Source organism: Seriola aureovittata, chromosome 18 (assembly GCF_021018895.1).
Source record: "Seriola aureovittata isolate HTS-2021-v1 ecotype China chromosome 18, ASM2101889v1, whole genome shotgun sequence".
NCBI classification, from domain to species: Eukaryota; Metazoa; Chordata; class Actinopteri; order Carangiformes; family Carangidae; genus Seriola; species Seriola aureovittata.
Genome location: NC_079381.1, coordinates 17,011,857 through 17,036,885, shown reverse-complemented (window position 1 = coordinate 17,036,885; position 25,029 = coordinate 17,011,857). Strand labels below are relative to the sequence as shown.

The following is a 25,029-nucleotide window of genomic DNA, read 5'->3' as shown; positions in this document are numbered from 1 at the left end:
ATCATTATTCCACAGTTATAAAACAGCTAGTTCTGGTCCTCAGCTCTGACTGGCTGCGCTATGCTCAAAAGCCATTGTAAAATACTCAGTAAATCCACAGCTGCAACTGCATAACACTCACTAAAATATTAATATGCCAGTCAATGGCAATAGGGTGGAAAAGTGGAGGGCTTTGCCATTAATTTTATTCAGTTGGTGGAGTAACTGTGGGCGAATGAAGTGAAAATTCAGACATGACAATACTAAAAGGAGTGGCAGACAGAAACTGTCACCCTTGAACCTATATTGGAATCATGGTCTGAACCAACTTCTTAGTCTATCTAGGAGTTTCTGTTTGAGTTCAAGAGGAAAAAAAACAGTTAGAGGACGAAGTTTTAATGTGGGAAGACTTAATGAAAACCACACAATCTCTGGCACTAAACAGAAGTACAACCCCGGCCCTTCTAGCAAAGAATTGTGCAACAAAACCTGGGACAGAGAGCTTTAGTATGGAGGCAGACAACAAGGACAAAAATGGTCTCAAGTATGTGTCTTTGACACAGTGAATCCATCAAAAGCCACGGGATCCCTAAAACAAGGGGGGAAAAAAAGCCTACAGTGATTTTGGTGCAAGCAGCTGGAAATCACACAATGTCCTGTCACTTTCTTGTAGGAATACCTGTCACTGCTGCTGCTGCTGCTGCTGCTGCTGCTGCCTGATGCAAAAACAAAAAACCTTTTATCTCTGCCCAAGAAGCACTTGAGTTTCATGTATAAAGTTTCACACAGGATCATCTGCCAAAACCAGTATTCATTTAAAAAAAAAAAGAAAAGAAAAGAAAAATACCAATATCGCATCAGCAAAGCCTCTTAAGAAAATGCTAAATTGGTCTGTTTTTCTTTCTAAAAGACTATAAATGCCAAAGCAATTATCTTGAAATCGTATAAATATAAAAGAATAGAGATTGATGGGTTTGCAGTCCTCTGCGGAAAAAATGAATGCCTTAAGAGGCAGAGTCTAAGTTGCAGTTTCCACTACCTATTGCTGCTCTAATTCATTTAATCAAATTACATGATTAATGACCTTGTGTGACACAACTGCTCACTGTAAAATTTTGACTTGCTTCAAGACAAAATATTACATAACACAGTAACCAAGCAACAATAGCTCTCATTCATATTTAAGGATATATTCATATAGGCAAGCATCACGCAATGCACACTCTCAAGATGCACAAAGTAACTCACTGATAAATGTTTCCCCTCTGCAGTGAATGTCTATATTTAACCTTGTTAGATATATATGGAAGTAATGTCTCATCTTATTAAAGTCAGAGTGTCTTTATAAACCTTGTGGATTTATCGTCTTCTAACGGCAATAATATAGAAAACATGTTCAGACATAAAGCGCTGTGTCATCGTAAGGGAATACTGTGGCTCAAACTTTATACTGATGGTGATTAGTCTCAAGCTGTCCTCACTTTTCCCAAGTTGTGGTATAATCTGTACCAACAGGATAAAAGTGTTTTTTATTATATAGTAAGTATGATATGACGTACACAAAGTGTATGTGCACGGTTTAAACTCAAGGAAGGAGTTTGACTCTTGTTAACTGTGAAATTAGTTTATAGCTTGTTCAGCCGAACTCTCAGTATCTAGACCTGAGAGCACAGCTGCAGGAGGCATTACTACATTGGCTTGCAAAGTATACAAATACCTACCCACAGAACAGACAGGAGGCATATTTCTGCTCATCAACTATTTTCCAGTGTCACTGGCTTGTAGACACACCTTTAAAACTGGAGCACAGCTGCACCGACCACAGAACAGAGAGAGGACATATTCCTGTTTATTAAATAGTCTTGCATTGTAGTTTGGTTGTGTGTCCAGTAACCAATATTTCCAAACGTTAAATAATAAATGAGACTGTGACCTCCCCCTGGGTACCTTAATGGCAGCGTGTTTAAAATCAGTCCACAAAGAATAAAGTGTCGACGGATTAAAGCCGACTGTCCCCACATTGTTTTATTAAGCCACAGAGACAGAAGCAGATGAGTAAAGTCTCTCATCTCTCAGCAGGTACCCTGGAGTCTCACATGATAAACACCCCTGAGGCTTGAAGAAAAAAAATGTACCCTACCATAAAACATTGATATACAGTAAACTGATAATATGACGACATTAAGTTTGGCCGTATCAAATGAATGACACCGACTCAAACAGCATTGATAGGTCGTACGAATGGAGTTCACACTGCTCCTGACGCGACATACAAGTGATGCTTTGAGATACATGGCCTTCACAAAATAATGAAAGACATAAATCGTAGCAAATTAAAGGCATAAATATTAATATTGATATCTCTGACATGGTCAGAGGTGAATGATAGGTACCCAGAAATATAGTATATAAATCAATTTCATTAAAATCTGCAACAATGTGGGATAATTGTTTGAAAAACATTATTTTTGTCAGAGAGAGCAGCTCATGAACAAATGATGAAAACCAGAGTTCTTCCTCTGGGGAGTATTAACACCCACAGAGAATTCAATCTGGCCATTCGTTTTCAAGATACCTTGTCTTGGTCAAGGGGAATATCTGTGTAGAGCTGATAGAAGACCAGTTTTATTACGCCATTTTGCAAAGTACTGAGATTTATAGCTTTAATAAAAACTCATTTTCCAGACCGTGCCCTGTTAGGCCCTGTATGTATCAACAAACACGCTAGTACTGTAATGCTAGTGTCTATGTACCATTACCCTCTTCCCCTAAGAATAAATATGGTCAGTCATTGTTCATGGGTCATGCAAACCCTCTGCAACAGAGATGAGAGCATGATCAAGTCCTTTTGCACAAGCAGTATATTCTACTTTAATGTGTCCTTAGTGGTAATTCAAGTTCTGTCCCTTCCTGTTACCAATCAAGATGATGTGCATTATGTTACTGATATATGCTTCAGGGTTTCCACCAAGTCTCAAGCATCACTTTGATGTATCGGTGACAGAACGACGATTATGAACTAAATTTGTAGATCACAAATCTGGAATGAGAAGGTACGGTAATCTTGGGTTGCAACAGATCACTTCAGCTACCTGCATCTCTGAAGATGATCATCGGCAGTCAGTGACTTCCAAGTACAGTGTCGAACTCAAGCTTCCTAGTAAACAACCACTCTCGTGACATCAGAAACAAAGGAGGCGGCGCGCTAGGTTACAAATACAACATAAAAGCATATTAATAAGTGTTTTTTCTTAGCAAAGGCCTACTTTTATAATATTGTTTTTATTGTGGTATATCTAAATGATTTATCGATGCTATAAATAGGTGTTTATTTTGCTATGTCATCTCCTCTACTTTAAACTGCAAGGCATCATGGGAAAAAAAAAGAACAAACAAACATTTTTTGTGTATTTCTGACACCTGATTCTCCTCTCAGACCTCTCCCTGGTGAGTCTGAGAGGACACAGTGCAGTGGATTATATGCCATAAACTGATACTGCTGATGCACATATTTGTCTGACAGGTTATTTCTGTCGCTGACAGAGCAGTGACCTCCAGCACAGACTAATAAGCGCTCGTTAGAATACAGTGACTTAAAAATGTTGGCATAATACAGAAGCTGATTCATGTAGCCAATGGAAAGTATTTTAAGTCAGACAGGGTCTCTGCCTCTGGGATACCGGCTGGAACTGCTGTTGTGTGTGAAAAATGTTGATGTGATTTAAAACTCCACACAGCTCCTGCAACCAGCTGCGTGCTCACTTCTTGTGGGGAAATGCGCTCTCCCAGTTGTACAAATACCACTACACCTGCACATACCTGAAATTCATCGCAGTGCCCTGTTACCACCTGAGGTATTGGAGACAGAGAAGCAGTGCAGTGAAAATAGAACTTGCAGGAACTTGTTGCAAGTCCAGTGAGAGTTAATTGGCTTTTCCATCCATCAATACAGAGCTTATTAGACATGCGGTCACCACGCAGGGATCGAATGGGAACAGTCTCTGTATTTAGTACGTGTCCTCGGAACACTGACAGCTACAAGTGTCTTGCATTAATGATTAATGTTTCCTCTGCTCTAATGTATTGAGCCTGCTGAAGAAAATGTCTGTGGAGATGCAGTTAGTGACATCAGATGGCACGCAGCCACATGTGCATGCAGACCTAATGCGGCGCTTTAATGTGAAACTTGCATTTCAGTGGTGATCTGTATTCAGAAAGTGATGTGAGGCATGCTCGGAATGACATCTGCGTTTGGATAATGTCCACATTATTATCCGCATTCCTCTGACATTCAAGTACAATGCGAGTCAGATTGTGTGTGGATGGATTCAAACCTTACGTAAAGTTTGCGTTCTGCTGTGATCACATGTCACCGCAAAAGTCACAAGTGTAACCGTCGTCTGTTTTGGTCAATGTCAAAAGTGACCTCACTGTCTACAGAGCTACCAAGGCGGTGGAGGTCAGATGAATGGTTCAGTGTTAATTTTTCATCAGAGCAGCAGTAAGACTGTACACAGCCTTGTAGTGTGCAGAATTACAGAACTGCAGTGGCATTTATTTACTCCTGTTAAATGCCAAGGTCAAACAGTTTCCAGCTCAAGCAGGGAAACAAAGGATTTTTAGTGCATTATTGCACTGTTGCATTATTGATTTCATGCAGTTTCTCATTAAAGCCGACTACTTTTCATCAGATCATTTTGTCTGAGCCCCCCTCACACTATGAATATTAAATAACTAACTTGTAAGTCTTGTTGTGGCTGGAATGGTAATATCTTAATCAAATCGTAATATGTCTTTCATTTCTTAATACGTTTTAATAGAACAAAATTGGTTCAATGTATTCATTCACAATTCTCTCATTCATTCATAATGTCACCTCACTTACTTCCCTGGCATACAGATACAATGCTAAGTGTTTTAAATTACAATAATCATTCCATTTCACCCACTGCATGAATTTGGCCTTTGTTTATGGCTCAACCAGATGAAATCTGAGTGCATGTGTGTGTGTGTGTGTGTGTGTGTGTGTGTGTGTGTGTGTGTGTGTGTGTGTGTGTGTGTGTGTGTGTGTGTGTGTGTATCTGAGAATGTGAGTGAGTACATGCATGCTTATGTGTGCATACATCTCCATGGACGAGTAAGGGCAGGCAGATGGCATGTTGACTCTAAGCCCACACGTGCCATACCCTACGCATGCTTTTCGGTGACCCCTCACCTCCATCTGACTCCCATTCCTCAGATTCCACACGTTGCTCAGAGAGGTTTGGCCCCACTGTATGGGACACAACAGGGTCCCCTGTACTGATGTATAATAATACGCTTCCTCTTCAATAATGTTATCTTCAAACATCAGAATTCCTCTGAGCAGCGGCGTGCAAGGAAAAAAAAAAACCCTCTATAGCAATAAGTTAATAAGTTATTAAATGCTAGCACTGTTAACCACGAACTAAAGCTGCTGTGATCAACAGTATATAATGTGCACTAAATAGTAAATTGGGAAATAGTTATGAAATAGCCTTTCCCTACAAATGTGACTCTTCACATTGAAGCAGTCTGAGCTTTGTCGGCGTCTGTGTTTCCATAGGCAACAGAGAAGTGCAGATGTTCCTGCTCCCATAGAGGAGGCGGCAATTAGGCTAATGTGACAGGTAACAAATGGCGACTTCACTGTACGTGAGAGAATTAATTAATCGCTGATCTAAATATGGCTTCGCACCCTGACGTTATGTAGTTAACGGCTCAGGACACGAGATTTAATTCACACACTGCAAAGTAAGAATCCGTGTCTTTGTGTCTTTGTGTGTGTGTATGTTTTGCCCTGATCTTGTACGTCAGCGTTCAAGGCTAGGAACAGTTTCAGACAAGGCTGTGTCTCTCTCTTTGCCCTTCTTGTGTTCGTTCTTTCAGGATGCTGCATGGAAACTCTGCTGGGTACCGTATCTTGTTAGGGTGTTGTTTCTTGTGCTGCTCCATGCTGCTCAGCTTTGGAGGTCATGGAGATTTAAGGGCTTTGAACGCACTGCTCTGTGCCTGACCTAGTTTTATTGAATTTTCCCCCATTCTCTGCAAGAAGTAGCACTTTTAGGTATCTGAAATTTATGTTGGCTTTGTTTCAAAAGTAGGGTAAGAATGGAAAGTTGCAAAACATAGAAGAGTCAGAGTGCTCCTCAGGTTGGTGAGGTTGTAGGGACGTTAATTAATAATATTTCTGGGTAGACAAATATAGGTGGATATATAACTCAAAGGCAAACTAAAAAGTTTCTTGTCAATTTCTCTAAATTATTATAAAGAACTCCTCACAGCGTTTGCATCACTCCCTCGGGATCACAGCACCAAGAGCTAAAACACAACTTTAAATACGCTGCTTAAGAACCAGAGCTACCCAGAAATAGCAGTGAGGAAAATCTCCTTTCCCTGTATCTGGCCAGCAGCCCACCTTCAGGTCTGGTGCTTTAACCTTCAGAGACTTCTGCTGCTGATGTGGCTGGGGGTTTGGCTGAGCTGAGGTTGCTGGGAAATCAGCCAGGCAGAAAAAGTGTGGGTAGATGAGCAGAATGAAGATTTCAATTGTGCTCCAGTATTTTCCCATGGAAAAAGAGGATATTGTTTGAGTGGAATAGATATTAGAGGAGGTTGTGGTTGTGTGCAATCTTTTTTTTTTTTTGTGAAGACAAAGAACAGAGCATCTGGAAACGCAAAAGGGAAACACAGCAGGTTAAATAACTGAGTGGTTACTACTGAGTGAGTAAGGGACAATTCAGAAAAATAACTGATAATCTATAAAAGGATAATAGGTAGATAGAATAGATTAACTCTGAACTCTTAACAGACATTGATGAATTAGTATCTAATGATCAGTTCCTAATGTATTGGTCAGCACATTTTTTGTGCCTTGAGCCAGACTGTTTCCTCTTGCTTCCAGTCTTCATGCTGAACTAGCATCGCTGTAGCTTCATATTTAACCGACAGATATGAGAGTTGTATCAATCCTCTCATCTACCTCTCAGCAAGAAAGCCAATAAACGCTATTAATCCCTGACACTCAATCCCAGCAAACTGATCCCTGAACAGCCCTTTACCATGAAGTAGCATAAATCAATGAGAACAGAAAGTCTGTTGAACTTCACCAAAGACATTCTGTTAGGAACATACAGCGCCTTCCACATTTCTGTGATATTGATTCATAATGAGAATCCAAAGTCTGCCTGGCTGCGTCTTTGTTCAGCTACACATGCTCAGTGAGGGAGGCTGCCTGGTTACAGTAACGTTAGAGACGGCATTATTGTCTGCATTACTCATTGTCTCCTCTGCTTTCAGTATAGCTCTGTGTGTCGGCTTCAGTGAGAACAAGCTCACAACAGTTTACTTTGACTTGTACTCAACCAGTCAAAACAACAACCTGACTCATTTGAATCAGAGTCGGATGCCTCCTTTGTCTGTGGGATGCGTCTCCTCTGTGGATCCCAGGTGTCCACTGTTTCAGTGGCATGACTGTCTGAACTGCACAAAATAACATCATTACAGGAGAGCAGCAGAGTAATTTTATATTCATGGAAGTAAATCATGAAGGTGGGATAAATAGTGTCGTAGAATGCTTCCATTATCCTATTTAAATTCAACCCCTATGTATTCTGGTCTCCAGCAACATATTATATACCATTACATAAACATTTTATCCCCATTGTAAGCTAATCCTAGCATTAGTGATTCTACCACTATGTGCTTTTATTTCATTCATTCTGGTGCTATATTAGAAGTTTGTTAGGAAATGTAAGGGCTACAATAACGTCTCCACACTGCACATATTACACATATATTGGTATGTATTTGTGTACATCTGCTAAAATACACACACACACACACACACAGACACACAAACACATACTGTATATATATGTATATATATTTGTCTTTGTCACTGTTTGTCTTAAAGTTAATGACTTTAACCTAGATAGCCGTGTTTCTCTTTGTGTTTTGATCTTATTATGTTAAGAGAAGGGATGACTATGTAGGAGTCAACAACCTGGAAATGACTTCCTGGCCTTTAATGAATCTTAGGGTCATTAACATACTCATTTATTGCAGCTATTCTAAAAACCAATTTATTCACCTCCACTCCTGAACTGGATGAAGGACTGTGTGTGTGTCCAGATATGACTCTTCTATCTCTGTGTGCCTCTGAACATTCACACACCAAATCAATTCACCTGACTCGCAACAAGTGCACCAGCTGATACAGCCAATCACGGCAAAGGAGGAAGAAGTTTCAGCTTCTTTTTTTTTTTTTTACCAACACCATCATGTATACAGTAAATACTCAATTACAAGTAAGATTCCTGCATTTATAATTGCAGTGAGTGATATAATATTTTCACATCAATAAATCAATGTGTAGGCAGCATTTTACTGTAGCAGCTGATCTTGGTAGAGCCAGTTATGTTGTTTATTCCAAACTTTTCGGGGGCCCTCTAAGCACAAGATAAATCTGAGGGGCCGTGAGCTGATTAATGAGAGAGGAAAAGAAAAAAAAAAAAATTCTGCTTCACAGATCTGTTTTTAGTTTTTGGAATATTCTCTGCTCTTTGGTGTTTTTAGTGAAATTTTTCCTCTTTGTGCTTCAAAAAGTTATTTAAATGAAACCATCTGAGGGGTTTAGAGAGGAAATCTCTTCACCAGCTAAAAGACAAATGAAAACATAAGTAAGTAAGTACGTTTTTATAGACTTATGTTTTTGATTTAAAATGTCAATCTTTAAAGTAACTGAAATATAGTGTCGTATAAAGGAGCATAAAATGGAGATACTGTAGTACTCAAGTACTGTACAAGTACCTCAAAATGGTTCTTGTGTAAATGTACTTAGGTGCTTTCCACCAATGGTACATAATCGATTTCTGAAAGTTGAAAGTTAGCGTGAACAGCTGAGATGAGATAAAAATAGATTTTTTGATTTAGCTGACAGCTGTCTAAATGTGCTGTGCTGATATCGGTCATGTGTGTTGTGTGCCATGATTTCAAGTTTAGCTGGGATTAGTCCTTCTGCGTGTTCTCAGCCTTACCAGGGCTTTGGTCTCCTCCTCATCTTTGTAATAGTAGAGCTGGTCCCCTCGCAGCACAAACCAGCGACTGTGCCAAGACTTGACAAAACCTCCTTGCTTCCTGAGCCACCCACACCTGATGACATTCGGCCGTGCCTGCTTCTGAACTTCTGTGCTGGCTGGACCTCCACTGCGCTGGGGACTGCTGTGGGACACACACTGGTCGTCCATTACAGCAACTCTGATCTGCAAACAGACAAACCAGTTTGGAAAAGGTTTAGATTTATACAGGCTGCAAGTTCCAAGTCGACCAAACATGAGGAAAACAAATACATTCTTCAACATATTCCAAACTCAGTGTGGGCATTTAGAATAGAAATCATAAAAAAGACCAGTGAATATTAAGCTCCCAATATTCTGAAAGATTTCAACCAACATAAAAATGTATTGGCATGATATAAATGAACTACACTTTTCCAATACTCATCCACACACTGATGCAGCAGACACCAGGGGTTTCAAATTTGGTGTTCCAAATCTTACCAAGGACACTTCAACATGTGGACTGGAGGAGCTGGGGATTGAACCACCAACCTTCTGATTAGTGGATGACCCGCCACATAATGTAACAATAATAGATATCACTGTCCATGTAAAAATGTGGCAGAAACACGTTTGTTCATTTTAATGATTTATTCAGTCCATTTCATTATTTTTTCCACCAAAATGCTGGAATCTTTGCATAATCCCAATTGGAAGATTATTTCCGAGAAGACATGGGAAAGAAATGGGAATTTATTTTTTATTTGTTTTGTTTTTATGGTTTGGATGAATCCACCCTTTTACAGAAACGTCAGGCCTGTTCGCTGTGGTGTGGTGAAGCATCACAGGATTTGGGGTAGACAGAACAAACAGAGTGTTGCAAGGAGACAGTGGCAGAAAGGGAAATGTGGGAGGAGGAATTCATAAGCCAGATAACAAGACCACAGACCAAACCTCAAATCTTTTATCTTTTTTTTTTTTTCCTGTGTCACTCTCCTACGTAAGTTGCCCCCTATCCCCTCTGCTTCCCCAAGCTTACTATTCAGTACATACTCATATGCAGGCAAATGTCCTTCATTGCAGCTAAAACCTTCACACACATCCATACATACAGCGCAAATTTGATGTCTGCAGTGAAATGCTGCACATGTTTTATCAGTCAGTGGTGGCCAGTGTACTTTTTTGTGCTGCAGTCTTCTGGGGCAGCAGCATGTCCGACACGAACACAAAGAGACTGGACAAGCTGGTAAAAAAGGCTGGGATTGTGCTTGGTAGGAGTCTGGACTCAGCCAGGACTGTTGTGTAGAGACCCATGCAATGTAAGATGGAGGCCATCATGGACAGTACCAACCTCCCTCTCCACAACATTCTGGCAGGACAGAGAAGCAGCTACAGCTGCAGCAAATGTCTCATCTCACTGCGCTGCAGAACAGAGAGGTTCAGGAGATCCTTTGTTCCCACTGCCATCAGGCTGTAGAACACCTCAGCCAAAGGAAGGACTAATCTATTTATTGTTCTTTATCTATCTATCTATCTATCTATCTATCTATCTATCTATCTATCTATCTATCTATCTATCTATCTATCTATCTATCTATCTATCTACCTACCTACCTACCTACCTACCTACCTACCTACCTACCTACCTACCTACCTACCTACCTACCTACCTACCTACCTACCTACCTACCTACCTACCTACCTACCTGCAGTCAATCCCCCTGCACATATTGTTTCCAAAAGCATAATGAACCTCTGCATCATTCAGGGACATATGCTACTACTCAGAGACTGCTGCTGTCAGCTTTATGCTTCGCCATGTTATCAGTGGCTCTGGTGGAGCTTGGCTTGGTGGACATCCAAACAGCCCACAGGTCCAGATGTGGACCAGATGCAGGCCAGCAGTGTTCCAGGCAGCGGTGCAGCAAGTGCAGCAGGACTGCTGTGGTGATTTCTAAACTTCTGTCTGGTTTCACACACACACACACACACACACACACACACACACACACACAGTCCAAGTAAACATGTCCTGTATGTACAATATGTGCAGGCCGAAACACGCTCACTCCTCTGCATTCCTCTCAGAAAATAACCGTTTTTTACTTGTTTTGCATTGTGCTAGCCATAACCTACTTATTATCTGTTATCCATCTCTACTTCATCTCTGCACCAAGTGTGTGCTCTTCGTGTGTGCTCTTCCTTCAACAGCGGTGAAAGCTATCAATTGGGCTCAGTTCTTTCAAGGAAAAATTCTTCTTTGCGTGGGATTGTTTAACACCAATACTGGAGTGAATAGATTCTTAAATCCTGTTGCTTCTTACATACTTTCTGTTAGCTTGAAAAGTCTATAAATACACATATGGACACACACACATGCAGCATAAATCACAGTCTAGTGTTGGTACACACATCTGTTGTTGGAGTCACCTGCTGTGTTGCCAGTCTGGTGCCACAGCCCTATTGCAATTTCATGGTTCCTGCACAGGGCCTAGTTAACGGCACTGCAGGGACTGGCCTGTGCTGCTACCAGCTGAAATGGTAAATAACTCTGTTTTTTTTTGTTAATGTGAATAACTTGGAGCTAGCTGAGAGCAGAAAGACTATTTACAATTTACAATACAATGCTCTGTGGTCTAGTCCGGAGGTAATAAATTGCTGTACAGGGGTAGAAAGCGTAATCATTACTACATCTATAAATTACCAGACAAATGGAATAAGATTATTTGAAAAGTTAGCGGTTCTTTGGCCCATTCAGGAACAGCATGATGAATTGTGACCTTTAGAAAGTTGTTTGTCTTCATTTTCATGGTCCTTTTGTTTATAGACTCTATCAAACAAATCCAGTAGAATCATGGGAAATGATGCGTTAACAACAGCCATAAAGTGATGAAAATAAAATTTTGCTATTAGGATAAGCAGCTACTTTAGATACTTCAATTTTGTGAAGCAGTAACCTAACAAGGTCTAAAGGCAGGACAGCTGACCTGTTTTCAACCATATGTAGCCATTCTTTTTGTGGACACTTCTCCTGTAAACTTCCCTGATGGTCCCAGATGTGGGTGTAAGCACGTTTATGAAGCAACTGCAAAGACTCGGCAAGAACACATCACTTCCTGACTGTTTTGTCCATTCAGCACATTGAAAACAGGCTCCCAGAGGTGCATCCTGTGTCCCTGTAAAACACCTGTGTGTGCAGGTGTATGTGTCTGTATCTTTCTGTGTGGCAGTAGCATCTCTGCCCAGTGAGCCTGTTTCCAAAAATAAGCAGCAGAACTAGATATGTGATGATTTTTCCCCAGCCATAATAACAAGATTAGAAAAGCAACACTGAAAACAAAGACATAGGATATCTACTTTACCCGAGGCAGCCTGAAAATAAAACAGAATGAAATGAAAAATATCATTCTTTCAAATTGAACAAGACTTGCATTCAAAATTGCTAGAGGACCAATTTTGCAATTAAACTTTTTACACACTAGGGAGAGAAGTAACTTGAGATAGACGTGAATCCCAATTTTCTTCTTTAAGTTTACTCATGACGTCAAGTCTGATTTCTGGAATAATGAATTTGGCAGTATGATGGAGGATTTCATTTCCAAAGTGGCAATTAACTGTTCATGTCTAGTAACAGTTTTAATCTGTTTCTGTCAAGTAACATTCATGAGTTTAAGAAAGTCACAGAATTTTTCTCACAGCACGCCTAAGAACTTTGACCATACTTAGCAGTCTGTGAGAAGAGACACCCTGACCTTCACTATAAACAAAAACAGCAGCCCAGTATACTGCACAGACACAGCCACAGCCACACACACACACACACACACACACACACACACACACACCACAAACACATACTGTGCACTCACTTGAAAGGAGGACACAAAGATAGTCACGAATCAGCCCCCTAAGGTTTTTGTGGCATGCACTATAATTTGTTAGCAGGATGCAACATATCTGTGGCTCTGTGGCAGTAGAAGAAGAATTCAAACCCCACGAGTAAAAGAAGGGAGGAAGTTCTCAATGTGGGGTACAAATCTTTCAAACTACAATTAGGTTTTTTCTCCATTTGAGCAAAGACGTACTCATGTTCTTTGTCTGTCCATCAGTACAATGGATGGATGGATACAGAGCCAGGCTATCTTGGGTTTAGGGACGCCTTTTTGTTGGTTTAAAAATTTGCATCTGTCAGTGAAATCATACAAAGTGTCTGGATGTGTCTTTAAGGATGAAAGTTGTTCTCAGAGCAGCCAAGAAGGCTCTGAACTGTGCAATAAATCATTTCCTATTGTTTCCTGGGACAGAACCATTTGATGTAAACTGATACTTGTGATGATGAACCTATGCATAATAAAAACAAAAGGGCCTTGTGTTTTATGGGATTCTGTGGGCTGATACACACCTCAGGATAATTCACAAAGAAAGTGATAGCAACCTTTTTGCATTACTCAGCCAACTTTTTCTGCATGTGTAACTGATGTCAGATGCACCATATGTTGCATACATCCTGGATAACATGATACCAACACTGAGGAAATAAGGTTACCTAGAGGTCTAAACAAGAAAGCATGTTTGATGAGACTATAAAATCTCTGAAATGTGATACTGCAGACCTTCTTGTCCATACAGGACCCGTCTCACAGCATCAGGGGGTTGTGAGTTGCCTGTGCATACACACACTGTTTGCTCCCCATATGGGAAAGTACTGAAGCTAAAAGCACACAAAAGCCTGAACTGTCTGAATTGAGCCAGTTGGGAGGAAAGGAGATTGAGGCTTCACTTCACAGTCTGGCTCATCCTTTGGGAAAATAAAGTTGTGCTAGGGAAGGTTTTTTGGGGCTAAAAATACCCAGTTACCTAAAACATACATTTGGTCTACAAAGTAAAGAGCATTCAATTCCCCCTCTTGTTGAGACTGTACAGACTGTTGCCTAAATTGCCAAAAATTCTGGTGTCGTGCAGGGACAGTGGCAGGAAATCTTCTGTGACCACAGGAAGTGGCCGGTCAAAACTCCAGCAAGGGAGCACTCTTTCGAAGAAAAACTGCACTTAGCAAACTTAGGTCTGCTGCTTTTCCCATCCTGTGGTTGCTATAAAGCATCACAGACCAATGTGGTAAACATGAATGTGTACTAAGTGCATCTTACCAACATAATGTGACATGAATTCACAGTTTTCAAACAGATGACAGTTTGCTAAGCCTCTCCACTTAGTTACTGTTGGTACACCTGTCTAACTCCTTATTCTTACACAGCACACATTCAGTTTACAATAATGACAGGGGCAGGTTCACCACTACACCTTGATTTCAAACAGAGACAGACAAACCTCTCTCTCCCTGGCAAACATCGTTCTCTTAGCTAATTAAGCTAAAATTAGCTTCATGAGTTGGTTGAAACTGCTGTCTCTGCTGGTATTAATATGCATTTAATGGCTACAACATGATAACCAGTTGACGATCCATGGATAATTTGTTACAGATTTTTCTTGTATTGTACTGTAGACCTTAGTGATTCTAAAGAAAAACCTGTTTGGTTGCATAGCTTACATATTTTTATACCATATGTTTTCAGTTCTAAAGTTACAATAGAATTTCAGACTAGCCAAGCAATGTGTTTGGTAGATGTAACCCTACAAGTTTGGCATGGGTTGCTGGGAGGTAAACTTCCCCAAATACAATAAGGAGCAGTACAAAGCTGCTAATGTTAGCCTAAACCCTGATAGCATCCATGGCCAGCCCAGCTGCCACACTGGGGACATACTATCCTGTGGTGGTTCATTAACTTAACCTGTAATCCCACAAACTGTATTAGTTAACATTTAATTAGTTAATGGTGTGTTCTTTAGCCTGGTAAAGTTTGTTGGTATTAAGCTAGTTAGCCAGACATGCTAACAACTACATAAAGAAGACTCCTTTAGGACACCAGCCTCCAAAGGAGAGGATGAGAACTATATATCTTACAGCACAATGCACAACACCAAAGCTTGACAAGTCTGCCATGCCTAATTACTTTTGCTAAACTATGATTGGACAAAAGCTGTCAAGGGGAGGAGTTTAGCTAATGGTCAATTGGCAATCTCTTTCCATAATCTACATTTTTTCAAAACATGTTGATGACAACTCATCATAGCAATTTTGTGTTCATATTAAAGGTTCTCAATGATCAGAGTAATATAAATAATCTCTTGCTTGAAGCCTTAATGATGCTGAATTGTTTATTCATGACCTTTAACATGTGGCAGACAGTGCCGTCACCATCTGTCTGTCTTCAGCCCTCAGTTTTACATTTGCAGCAGCTGCTGTACTCCACATTGGCCTCAGTACTTGCCAGCAACCCATGTGCCAACTTTCCTTGGATGATGCAAAGGTCAATGGTGCGTGAAACAGGAAAGTCACTATAGTGGGTCAAAACAGTGCTACCATTTAGTCTTGTCAAGTCTGATACATCTCTTTTGACAGTACAATATCTATCTATCTATCTATCTATCTATCTATCTATCTATCTATCTATCTATCTATCTATCTATCTATCTATCTATCTATCTATCTATCTATCTATCTATCTATCTATCTATCTATCTATCTATCTATCTGTCTATGTCCATCAAGCAACAGATACTGGGATGTGGTCACTTCCTGATGTATGCAAGTCAGCATGTTTGACAACTGACTGATTCCACCTGGCAATGACATGAACTCTGTCTGTGTCTCATTACCAACCATCTCTCCAAGGCAGTTTCAGATCAAAGTCAATGTATATACCCCAGTACCCTGCTAACAGCAAAAACTATCAACAGAACATGCAACAGAGGAAACATGAACTTCACATTGCCAGTCAGTGCTGTCAACCCTTTAAATATCCCTAAGCAACCTTCCCTCTTAAAGTCTGCACAGTAGGGCCTCCATGACCCACATGTGTTAAAGACAAATATAACCCTCCGCTACCAAAGCTGCTACCTCAAGAGAAGTCTGTTTCTGTTAAGACTCCTGCTGAAAAGTCGCAGAGGTGAGAGGAGGGCATGTTTCTTGCTGTGCTGTTGCTGTGCTAATCGCTGGAGAGGATGTGAAAGAGGAAGGGCTTCAGAGCCGTCACAGATGGAAGTACTCTCTCTCTCACACACGCACAGAAAAGGAAAAAAAAAACCTGATCCATTGCTCCATCCAACAAACACACAGGCCAGGTCTATCAAGATTTAATGCTGAAGGGGAGTTCAGTGAGGTTGGGATTTAAGAAGCTATCCTTCATTGTGATGCAGGTCCATGCAAAGTCCATGATCAGAGACTACCCACACAACACACCGTGAGTCACAGAGACATAGGTTGATGGTTGGAGGCAGGGAGAAAGGAGAGGAGGTGAGGGTGGGTCATACAATGTATCAGAAACACAGAAGGATTAGTTGTTGGAGATAAATTTAGTTTTTGCTCCTGTTGCTGAATGCCTAATAAACTCGCAGGCTTTGTATGAATCAATGTGATGAGTCAGTGGCTATTTTGTCTACACACTGATTTAGACGCCATATGCGCCCCCCTTTCATAGCGCTTTTGGTGTGATACACTCACTGTGATACCCCCTCACTTGCATTGCCACCCCTCCCTCTCTATTTTCCTCCATACCATGTGTCACAGTGTGTCTGGGAACTGAGCAACGGCCCTGTGGAGAGATGAGGACTTCACAATGACTCATTCTACATGTGTTTGACAGACTGTTGCAACTGGATGAATGATACTGTTGATGTGGTTTTCTTTTGTACGGCAGATATGTGAATAGAAGAGGGTATTTTCCTCACAAAATAAGATACACAAGGTTACAAAGTGCACTGAAAATCACCCCTCGCTTCCCGGAGCAGTTTGGGGAAAGCTAAGCTGACTCGGCACGTTAACCTCCATAAACATGAAATTACTATAGATTCTCAGAGTGAACTAGCCTGTGCCATAAATTTAACTGGTGTAAAAAGGAGTAGTTTGACATTTGTATACCTATTCAGTCAGTTAGCTTAGCTTAGCATAGAAGTCGGAATTTCTGTGTTCCTGGTTGGAAACTGAAATTGGAAAGTTCTTCTGCCTTATCTGTGTCTCATAAAATCAGTCGTATACAGAGTACTGTCCAACTTCTATCTTTGTACATATTGTAACAGTGTTTGTATGTGCAAAATACCACATAATACCACATATTACTATGGACTGATATTGTCATCAATAACAACAACAAGCAAGCAACAACAATGACAAGCTTCCGACTCGTCATTCCCAGTTCTGACATCAGACCTCTGAGGTAATAGGAACACAGCATCAACTATTCGGGGGTTATAAGGAATATTGGTTGCCTTTGAGCATTTGCCAGACAACCAGTGGAGAATCCAGGAAGCTAGTGTGCCTAGCAACAAAATAATAATGGCAAATTGTCATTTTTAAACACCAGTTTTTGTACAGTTTATACAAGTGAGACATATCATGTTAATTGGTGAAATGTAGAAGTTCTAATAGGTAGATTTTGTTACCCGCCAACAGTCAGTATAGTTTCCCTCTGTTTCAAGTCTTTGTACTAAGCTAAGCCAACCAGCTGCTGGCTGTGGTCTTATGTAAGACACGACAGTAGTTATCAATCTTCTCTTTTAACTGCCAGAAATCAAATAAGTGCATTTCCCAAAATGTAAAACTAATCCTTTACCTATGAATTTTCCATTTTGATTTCAGCTCTGCTTTTGCCCCTCGTCTCCATCCCTTCCTGTCTCGATAAACAGATATCACAGAGTTAGACCTGGGAACAGTCGAGTGTGGCAGCTGACACAGGGAACCTGATCCCTGGGCTTTCCAGCACCATGGCTTGTGCACTGCAGACATTCCTGGCACACGGCGGTCATCATATCTTACCCCCTCTTCTAGCTCAGCTCATGCCCTGTTTGCCTTCGTATCTTTCTTTTCCATTATCACAGCAGGTGGGGGGAAACAAATTGCAGACATCTTTTTCTGTCCTCCCTGCCATTTTACCAACATTTTCCCTCCTTGGTCTTTCCTCCCCTCCCTTCATTCGTTAATGTTTGAGATCTTTTGTCATTCTACTTTTCTACTTCCTTTTAACATTATGGGTATGCCGTGCATATTTGCAGTCATCCTCACACATGCAGCACAACTAGCACATTAATCCAGACATAATTGAGCTTTCTTGTCTGTTTATTCAGCCGACAGCCAGACAGGGGGTCGGTGTTTTGGATGGCACATGCAACGGTCTTGCCATCTGTATGTCCTGCACCAGAATTAGCAAGTGCCTCGCAAAATGCTGGTCTAACAGCCACTGAATTTTAATGATGTGACTAAAACGTACCTGAAAGTACAGAAAACTGATGCTTTCCAGCTGTCCCACAGCTGTTGCTATAGTTACTGACAGTAAATTGGTGTTTCACTTATGTTGTTACAGGCTAACAATGTTGCTAATATGCTTCATATAAAGATTATAGCTTTTAGGCGTTTTCACAATGTTTTTCACAGATCCCCAGCATGCTCACACAGGTGTGATCCACACACACACACACACACACACACACACACACACACACACACACACATATATATATTTATTTATATATATATATATATATATATATATGAATACAGAGTTGTGCGCTTATTTCCCCTGGTGCATCTCTGCTCCAACCTCTCTATGACACATGACACTTAGTGCTGGTGACACAGCTGGATGACTTCTGTCGCTAGTTTAACACAGTGGAAATAGATCACATTAATGAGGCATTAAGTTAGAGTTCAAATCCATTAGAAAATGAGCTATGCTTGAAGTTTGTCTGAAGTTCAGTCACCAAAAGCACTGATGTCTCTGATCATTGTTGAGTGAGTTGAATGCACTTGCTGACCTCCTTTGCTTGTGGTGCAGGGTCATATGTGTCGAAAGTAAATGAAACACATGCAAAATATTACACCGATCCGGAAGCTCCATTAACACCCTATTACCATATTCTGCAATGCTAGACAATGTAATATTACTACTGCAATTTATATAAAGTTCACCTCCAGCGATACCTGCTTAAAATGTAAATTACATACTGTATCTGAAAGGATGACTATATCCTTCCGGATTGGACCCATCAGTCAGACTATTTGCCTGCAGCATCTTCATATTCCTATTACATATTCCTATTGTATGTCAATGTGACTCAAGACCAATGGGGGCACTGCCACAAATTCACCAAAATTCAGGTTAAACAACATCTAAGAGGCAAAACCACACTATGAAACCGTACAATATCAAACTGAAGACTCACCTTTCAAATAAACAGCCTTGTTTAAATCCCTCAGCTGTGACGTGCGGTGATGCACACCTATTTTACCCAATCCAGTGACAGGATATCAATCAACAACAACAGAAATCCTGGGCTGAGGCAAGCTGAAGTTGTACTCCAGCTCTACTGCTGCTGCTGCTGCTGCTGCTGCTGCTGCTCCTCTCAGTGTGTGCAGAGTGGATTGAGTTAGCTGAAGCTCAGACAAGCTGTTACAAACTTTTCCCCTGACTGCTCACACCATCTGCATGCTGAGAAAGTCTCCGCTGTGGACAGGATGGCTGTCGCGGTCAGCACAGTCACACATGGGGCACCATTACAGAGGGAGTCCGCCCAGACACATGCACACCACATGCACCACACACTCTCTCTCTCCCAACACTGAAGCCTATGCAGTCCTCGCTCCTCCACTCATCGTTGCTGTTGAGAAGCTCACACTCAATCTGAGAAGAGTGCGTGTGTATGTTAGTTACACAGGAGGAGGAGGAGGAGGAGAGGGGGGAGGAGAGAGGGAGGGGGAAAGTGTGTGTGTGTGTGTGTGCGTGCGTTAGAGAGAGAGCATGTTTGAGGAAGTCTTAAGGTGAGAGCTCTAACTGAGCAGAGCTCCAGCAGTGCATCTGACTTTCTCTTGTATTTCAGATTACACACAAGCAACTGGCAGTTTGTAAACTCGCACACTTGTGTTCCTCGCTGCTCAAAGTGTTAACAGCCGAGAAATTACCAAACTTTGCTACGGCTCATATCCTGAATTTTTCATACATGCTCTGTGAGTAATCCAGCACACAGACACTGAGGACTGCCCCAGCTTTAAGGCGTCTTCAAGATGACATATACAAATGACTGCGTGCATGCAGCTTAACAAACATTTATTCAGTGACTCTATCCTCACTCTGGTGCAAGCCCAGCTGTATACACACTAGTGGGAAGTGCATCTTGTTTACTTGGGAGTGTCTATTCCATAGTCTCACAGTGGCTTCGTCTGAAGAGCATTCCTGGAGAACAGTTTGTAATATATAAGAATAAAAACGTTAAATGTGTGTGATAAATGGAGATGGTCTCATAGTTAAAGCCATACTGTAGTTATACACAGTACATTCCTGAGCTCAATCATGCAATCATTGAGCTCCTTATCTACTTCTCACAACCTGCTTAATAACCAGAATCTATTGATTTATGACAAAAGAACAGACAAAAAACATTGAAAAGCTGTTTACTCTCATAGAGATTCCAATGCATGGCTTTCATGCAAGCTCTAAAAATGAAATATAGGTAGTTATATGTAATAAAATATTCACTGGAGAGCTGGAGCTGAGTTCAATTTTTTTAATGGTGATTTACATCTAAATCTCATCAGATTCAGATGGACAAGTTTCCACCACCAAAAGAAGTCTATTCCCAATTTGTAATGTACTGAAATAGCCAACATGCAAGCAACAATTTATATTATCCACACAAGACAGATACAGAACCTTGGCAGAACTTTAATGCATCCCTGGCATGTCTCATCCCCTGGCTCATTTATACGTAATAAGGAATTAGATTCCAATCTAAATAGGAGGTGGCTGATATTTCAACAATAATTGCTTCCTCAAAATCAAATCATCAGGATGGAAATTAGTTTATTTGCAAGCTCATACTTATTTTGTGAATGGAGGTAAATCTGACTGGTGTGGTGTGTATTGTGACACAGTTGTAGAGGAGCTGGTTGAGTAAGGTGACAGACGACTGTCTTGGCGTTGAATATGGAGGAGGTTTTGTCAACAAGCATGATCCTGGCTGGGTTATTAAGGTGTCAGAGGGTCAAGTGTAGGGCTGGGCTAAGCACATTATGTATTGATCTGTTTGATCTATAGGCAGAGTCGAAGCAGTGAGGCAGGAGTGTGGTCAGAGTTGATGATGTATACCGTCATACTGTCACTGTTGGACTTTCTATTAACATCTGTCAAATGATCGATCAAAGCGTCAGCAGCAGAACATGAATCTGCCAGAACTTTCAACCTGCCACTTTTCTGAATGCACAGACCATGATCAGATTTTGGTAGGAAAACGGAAAGATTTTTCTTGACGGTATTGTTACACTTAAAGTATTTTGTGTAAGGAAAATAATAATTTTCTTCTATGTTATTTGTTTAAACATCCTGAGACCCATCTGGAGATCCTGACCTTAGCACATATTTTGTGTCCCATGCTTGAGTCTTCTTTGTTACCTTTTGTAACTCTACATGAAGTGTTATTATGAAATTGAATGGCATGTCATTGAAAGAGTAGCCTTATTGGTCAAGTGATTTCTTTTTATTTGTAGCAGTGCAAAGACACTTATATTTACCAGCTAACTCTGAGAATTCATTCCTTCAGATAAAATATAATCACCACTCAGAGGGTGAGTCTTTTAGGTGCCATTTAAAGCCTCATTTGATCAAAGGAAGATTAAATGAAATGCTGAGAACAAACAACAGTAGCCTCTCAGCCATCTGTCCGCCGCCATCCTTCAGCGTGTTTTATTATATTTGCAGGACGTGGAATGCTTAACACGAAACACTGTGACCTTGTGACGTAAGAAGTGGCCATCTGTAAACAAACCGGAGCTGCATCTACTCCCATGAGATAGTCTATGTGATAGGAGATAACTCGTAAGATTAGAATGGATGAATCTTCACAGAGGAAGCCTCTGGGAATTAAAATGTTCTCAATGGGTCTGCTGTTCTCATGGCCTTCGACTCGGAGGGTTTGGACAGTTGGTGACTTCTGGACAGATAATGAAAATCTTTGGAGGCCCACGTAGACAAAAAGTCTCTCCCAGTGGACTGAGATGACACTTGGACACAGTTCCTTTGATTATATAATTTTCAGGCTTCTACCATTAAAATATTAACATGTAGTGTTCACTTCGACCGCTTACTGCTTGTGAATGAAAACAATAACTGAACAACACTGGTTGGTCGGTGTCCCTGAGTGTGTGTGTGTGTGTGTGTGTGTGTGTGTGTGACCTCTGTTGGCAAGTGTCTGACCATGGCAGCAGCAGTTCCTGTTTGCATCAAGGAAATAACAAGCAGAGACGGACCACTGACTTCTTGATTTCCACTTCAGCATTTTATTGAAGACTTTGTTAAAACAGAGTGAATATCAACCAAGTGGAAAGTGGAAAAGGTTTTGTTTCTGAACAGGTGTGTGTAGGAGAGCAGTCTCAGTGAACTGAAGAGGCCTTAGATACCTCTATTTAAAACAGAAACAATCAACTAATCAAATACTTTGATATTGACAATGGTGAAAAAAAACTCTAAAAGTACAACACCAAGCAGCAAAGTTTCCTGCGAGCTGGTGAACATAGTGAATAGTGAACATTTAGCAGCTAAAGATCCAAATATCTTTTGGTATCTGCCAAAACAGAGCTGATATTGGAGTGAATATTGGACTTAAATTCACAAAGTAAATACAAACTATTACGGTTGCTCTGTATGTGCTGGACGTGTTTACAGGTAACTGCCCTATTACCTTCAAAAGGGTGATGATAACATTACACAGCTTCACAGCTTCACAGCTTGTTTCTGCTGCCCCCAAATGGCCAAGTTCAGTTATTGTCGGTTTAATATCTAAAAAGGTGACCATGACAAAAAAAAAAAAAAAAAAATTATTGAGATATAATTGTAAAAATTGGAGGCTTCCTGGTAGCCTATAGGAATTTAAAGTGATCATTAACCATACTGTGTGGGTTTGCAAATTATCTCATCTCTCTCCTCCCTCAATTCCTGTCAGCTCTCTGCCACTGACTCTAATGAAAGAATAAAACAGAGACAAGGAGATTGTCCTCACACGAGTCGATGAGGGAGGTGTTGTCTCTCAAGGTCAGGGTCACCCCCTACATTCTTTTACAGACGTCACTGTGTGTCTCATTTTGTCTCTTGGCCTGAACGGAGACAGAAAAACACAGTAGGAAGGCTGAATATCTCTCGTTTAACTTGCTGACAGTTGTTTTGAAAGGTGATCACACACACACACACCGTTCTTTTATTTATTTATCTGGCCCTGGTGCATTTTTCCTTCCTCCTAACTGAAAACTTCAGTTGACCTTGGCTTCCATCAACTGGAAACATCTCTGCACCTCTACATATGCCAGTACTGTGGCACATGAATTATCTATGAACAACTGTATATCGGGACAGTAATCATTCCTTATTTTCAATCCTCATTTGTTTAATTATGCTCTTATTTACAGTCTTTTCTTTACTACTGCAATTTTCCATCAGATAAAGTTGATCTTTTCCTGAGAGACACTGGTGTAGCTTTCTTCCACAACAAAGATCATATCTCATTGTTTTCCTTGATGCAATATTGCTCTCTGGTGGTGACTTCTAAAACGTTTGGATTTGGACATTTGACAACCTGGTTTAAAACTATATCTGTTCATCTTTAAAAATCTACACACGTACCAATAGTCATCACATTAATACTGTATGCTTTTTGAAGGAATTATTTGTGTGTTGATTTACGGCTGTGACAGTGGCCCCCTTATTGATTTTGGCTGAATGCCATAAAATTCTCATGAGACATATTGCAATTAGATAGACTTGAACCCAAATTAAAAAAAATAAAGTGAAATCTCATATTGAGGTTAGTTTGTCAGAGCTCCAGGATAAACTGAATGGAAAATACATGCAAAATAACTATATCATACAATACCATCAGGGAGCCACCAGAGGTCCATGTGTCATACCAAAATGAGGCAGTGTAGATGCACAAAAACCTGGACTGAATGTGAGTACTTATTCACCACTCCAAAAATTTGGATTTATCATTATATAGTGCACACTATAGAGCACTTTATTAGGAACATCTGCATTTTCATGCAATTAATCAATCTGCCAATCGTGTGGCAGCAGTGCAATGCATGAAATCATTCAGATGCAGGTCGGGAGCTTCAGTTAATGTTCATATTAAACATCAAAATGAGGAAACAATACGATCTCGTGGCATAATTGTTGGTGCCAGACCAACTTCGAGTATTTCTGAAACTGCTGGTCTCCTGAGATTTTCACATTCAACAGAGTTTTTACTCAGAATGGTGTAAAAAACAAAAGGCATCCAGTGAGCAGCAGTTGTGTGGATGGAAACACCTTACAAATATCAATTTTCTGGGTCTGAATATGGTGTCAACGGCATGGGTCCATGGACCCAACCCACCTTGTGTCAACAGTCCAGGCTGGTGCTGTTATAGTGTGGGGAATGCTTGTTTGGCACACTTTAGGCCCCGCAATACCAATATCAATCATTGTGGGAATGCCACTGTCTATAGCTGCTCTCCATGTGCATTCCTTTATGGCCACAATTTACCATCTCCTAAAGACTACTCCCAGCACGATAATGTGCCATGCCACAAAGCAAAAGTCGTCCAAAACTGCTTTCAAGTGAACTTTAATGGCCTCCCCAGGCACCAGATCTCAATCCAGAAGAACACCTCGCGGATGTGGTAGAACGGGAGATGAATGTGCAGTTGATGAATCTGCAGAAGTGATGAGATGCAATTATGTCAACATGGAGCACAAAAATCAAAGTCATTTTTCCAACAACCTGCGGTCACGAAGAAATGAGGTTGTTTGAAAGCAAACGGAGGCTGTATCAAGAATAAGTGTGGTGTTCCTGGTGCGCAGTGATTCTTTTTTCTGATGCAGGGAGAAGCAGAAAAAGA

General features: G+C 40.7%; 1 protein-coding gene across 2 annotated transcripts in view; it reads right to left on the bottom strand.

Moving 5' to 3' along the window:
- Positions 1–19,786, bottom strand: part of arhgap24 (Rho GTPase activating protein 24) — a 67,353-nt gene extending 47,567 nt beyond the window's left edge. Inside the window, exons 1-2 of one of the 2 annotated variants that reach the window (XM_056404237.1) lie at positions 19,332–19,786; positions 9,036–9,260 (exon numbers count right to left, since the gene is read on the bottom strand). In XM_056404237.1, coding sequence (XP_056260212.1) covers positions 9,036–9,245 — 210 coding nt within the window. In that variant the 5' untranslated portion in view covers positions 9,246–9,260; positions 19,332–19,786. Of the gene's footprint in view, positions 1–9,035; positions 9,261–17,725; positions 17,768–19,331 lie in introns of those variants that run through there. The other variant, XM_056404238.1, reaches the window with a different exon arrangement.
- Between the last annotated feature and the right edge of the window lie 5,243 nt (positions 19,787–25,029).